Source organism: Monopterus albus, unplaced genomic scaffold (genome assembly GCF_001952655.1).
Source record: "Monopterus albus unplaced genomic scaffold, M_albus_1.0 scaffold463.1, whole genome shotgun sequence".
NCBI lineage: Eukaryota > Metazoa > Chordata > Actinopteri > Synbranchiformes > Synbranchidae > Monopterus > Monopterus albus.
The window spans coordinates 163,217-166,421 of NW_018128343.1; the positions used below are offsets into that span (position 1 = coordinate 163,217).

Genomic DNA, 3,205 nt, shown 5'->3' on the forward strand with positions numbered 1-3,205 from the left:
GACAAAATCCTCAATGACTGAACCATGGCTACTTTCACCATCACTGAGGAGACTAACAATAACTGAGTCATCGGCATACTTTATAATAGTTCTATTGTCACATCTACTCTAACACATATAGAGAATAAAAAGTAAAGGTGACAGCACACATCCTTGAGGAGAACCAGTCAAAGAACCTCTCTGGTCAGATAATATGCCATTGACCCTTACTCTGTGTCCTGTTGATTAAAAAAAAATCTAAAATCCAACCTACCAGATTATTACTCAAATCAAATTGTTGTAGAAGCCTTTCAATTAAAATGTGAGGCTGGATTGTATTAAAAGCAGAAGAAAAATCCACAAATAAAAGCCTGGCGTGTGTCCCACAGCATACTGAGCAGAGTAAATGTGGCATCACCCACTCCTCTGTGAGGCCTATATGCAAACTGCAAAGGATCCAGTACATGTTCAGTCTGCCTCAGGACCTCCGATCTGACCAGCCTCTCAAAAATCTTCATTAAAACTGAAGTCAGAGCGACTGGTCTAAAATCATTCAGAGTTGCAGGACAGCTGGATTTAAGAACAGGGACAACAACAGCATGATTCCAGAGCCTAGGTACATATTGTGTCTGCAGAGACTTATTAAAAATATACTGAAATACAGGACTCAATTCATGTACACAAGACTTCACTAAGCGCCCACATCGGCCACATATTGCCAGATATTCTGAAAGACTTTAGCGCAACTGCCCCCTAAGTGAATCTAGAGGACACCCCAGCAAACTACATCCCCAGACGTTTACTGAAAGATTAGGACAATGACCAGCACTCTCAGTTTAACGCTTTGCGTGAAACGACACCTAACTTTATCTTGTATCACGTGGACATGAGCTTAACATTACATGTTAGCTAACTAAGCGTTCATTTAAGCGCAAAGTGGGAGATGAACAGATAATTGGCGGGATGATTAGTTCATTCAAAGGTAATTTCAGCTTCAAATATAAACTAGCCAAGGTGTCGACTAACAACTAACTACTACATTAACTTAAGCAAGCTCTACGTTTTTCTGAATAAAACTAACGCTAACGACATTTGGGTGTTATTGTTCGTAACGTTAGCCAACATCTTAACGCAGCGTAACAACGCCATAAACGAGAAAAACAAGCATCAAAAACACAACCATGAAACACGATTCCGTTTTTTTTACCGAACGCGTTTCTGTCGTGCTACATAAAACGATAAATCTTGGTTTAAACGCTGAGTTTGTAGCCGGGCTGGTTACCTTTCTCCCCGCGTTTCTTCTCGGTACTTTGAACAGCGCGCGCCACACTCTGAAAAAAATGCACACGGAAACGGAAACAAATATATAGTCGAGTACCACAGTAAAAGCGTAGGTTACGTCTGGTCAACTTCAAACTTCAAAATAAAAAAAAAATATTCCTTTCATAAATGCCAATTCAACAATATGGTATAACGCGTGTACAGACTCTGTAGATTTTAATATATGTATTAAAAGGCACAGAGAGAGATGTGTGGCTGAAACGATTACTTATTTCAAACAGCTAACCAAAACGTGCAGAATAAAACTAAATCGTAAACTTCACTGTTGAAATGTAAGCAATATCAAGCTTTTATTGTGAGAAAAGATGTTGGCCCTTCCTGTTTAGTACGTACTACGTCTTGGTCATAGCTCTGGAGCTTGACACGGTTAGCCAATAACTTCCCGGGTCAAATTGTATACGTGAGATCTGACAGCAGCAGTATCAGTCTGCTTAGACCTGATACTATTTAGATGCGTTCATAATTAGTTTGTTAGCGTTCAAGGTTCACTTACTATTCAGATTTTAGTGGCAAGTTATATTTAATGAAAATGGTGTTTTATTTTACAAGTGCCGGTGAGTAAATCCAGTTTTAGCTAGTGGCCTGGTTAGCCAGTAACGTTACTCTAAAGTTGTAACGTTAGCCAGTAGCGTTATTCTAAAGCTGTAACGCTAGGCATTGTGCTTATTTTTGTAACGTGTCTGTGCCTTTTATTTGTTTTGTACCATTTGATCTTGTTGTTTCACTCAATAATTTTTCTCTCAGTGGTGGACCCTCCCTACACAATATACACGGGAAAGGACAAGTATGAAAGTAAGATTAGCCGATTGTCGTTAGATTGAGGAAAAGATTTCTTTTACACATCTATGCTTTTGGTATAACCTTTGTCTCAAGCTGCCTCTCAGGTTATTGTATTTGCACCGTTGAACAAGTATTTGTCAAAATGATGCCGCATCTCCTCTAACGTAACGTTACTGACATTGTTTTTCAGATGAGGATCTAATCAAATACGGTTGGCCTGAAGACATCTGGTGAGATTTTTCTATATTTATTCACACAGTATCCCCCGATCTCTACTGTGTACAGTGGCTTCAAATGAATGTTAGATAAAGTGTAAAGTTTCACACTTTAGTTGTGTTTAAAGTACCATTAAGTGTTTACAAATGTAATTTCCTATAATGCGTAAGGATGATTGATAAGCAGAATTAATAGAATTGTCAATTTGAATATTAAGAGATTTTATGATTTTGGCTCAACATCTCCTGTTTTCCCCAGGTTTCATGTGGACAAACTGTCTTCAGCTCATGTATATTTGAGATTGCCAAAGGTAAGGAGTCAATACAATGGACCTGAAATTTAAGTACACGATCATAGTGTAAGATTTGAGTCTTATAGACTCTAGTTACTTTATCAGCTTTAGTTACTTCTCATGCCTTTAGTTCCCTTTAGTTACCTTTCATAACTTTATCTTACCCGATTACAGCTGTATTGATTATTGTGCATTACTGAGCCCTGGTTATTTTCTAATACAGTCATTCTCCTTGCTTATATGTCTTACAATTTGAATGAGGTAGAATCTGCTTACTTTCTGCAACTTTTGAATGTCTGCATCTCCCAGGCAACCAGACGACCTATTTACATTTCAACAAAGCCCCACTAGCCCACACCTGGACACACTTAAGCATATCCCAAGTTCTGCCCCACCAGGGGGTGTCTTACACACACAGGGGGTCTTATCACCTGAAGATGACCACTTGGCCAGTCCAGCATACTTATTGTCTCACACACACATAGGGGACCTGCAACCCAGTTAACCCATTGTTTGGTGTGCTTGATCACGACTTAGTTATCACATGAGATACACACACACACACACACACACACACACACACACACACACACACAC

General features: G+C 39.1%; 2 protein-coding genes across 3 annotated transcripts in view; one reads left to right on the plus strand and one right to left on the minus strand.

The window, feature by feature from the left end:
• Window positions 1-1,348, minus strand: part of esco2 (establishment of sister chromatid cohesion N-acetyltransferase 2) — an 11,719-nt gene extending 10,371 nt beyond the window's left edge. For both annotated transcript variants that reach the window (XM_020587586.1, XM_020587585.1), the window contains exon 1: window positions 1,262-1,348. The gene's annotated coding sequence lies outside the window, so the exon portion shown is untranslated. The remainder of the gene's footprint in view (window positions 1-1,261) is intronic.
• Window positions 1,349-1,666: 318 nt separating this feature from the next.
• The window catches only part of ccdc25 (coiled-coil domain containing 25), a 7,635-nt gene continuing 6,096 nt past the window's right edge, over window positions 1,667-3,205 (plus strand). Inside the window, 4 exon segments of the mRNA XM_020587576.1 lie at window positions 1,667-1,874; window positions 2,065-2,112; window positions 2,291-2,330; window positions 2,575-2,626. Of these exon segments, the coding sequence (XP_020443232.1) occupies window positions 1,844-1,874; window positions 2,065-2,112; window positions 2,291-2,330; window positions 2,575-2,626 (171 nt within the window). The 5' untranslated portion in view covers window positions 1,667-1,843.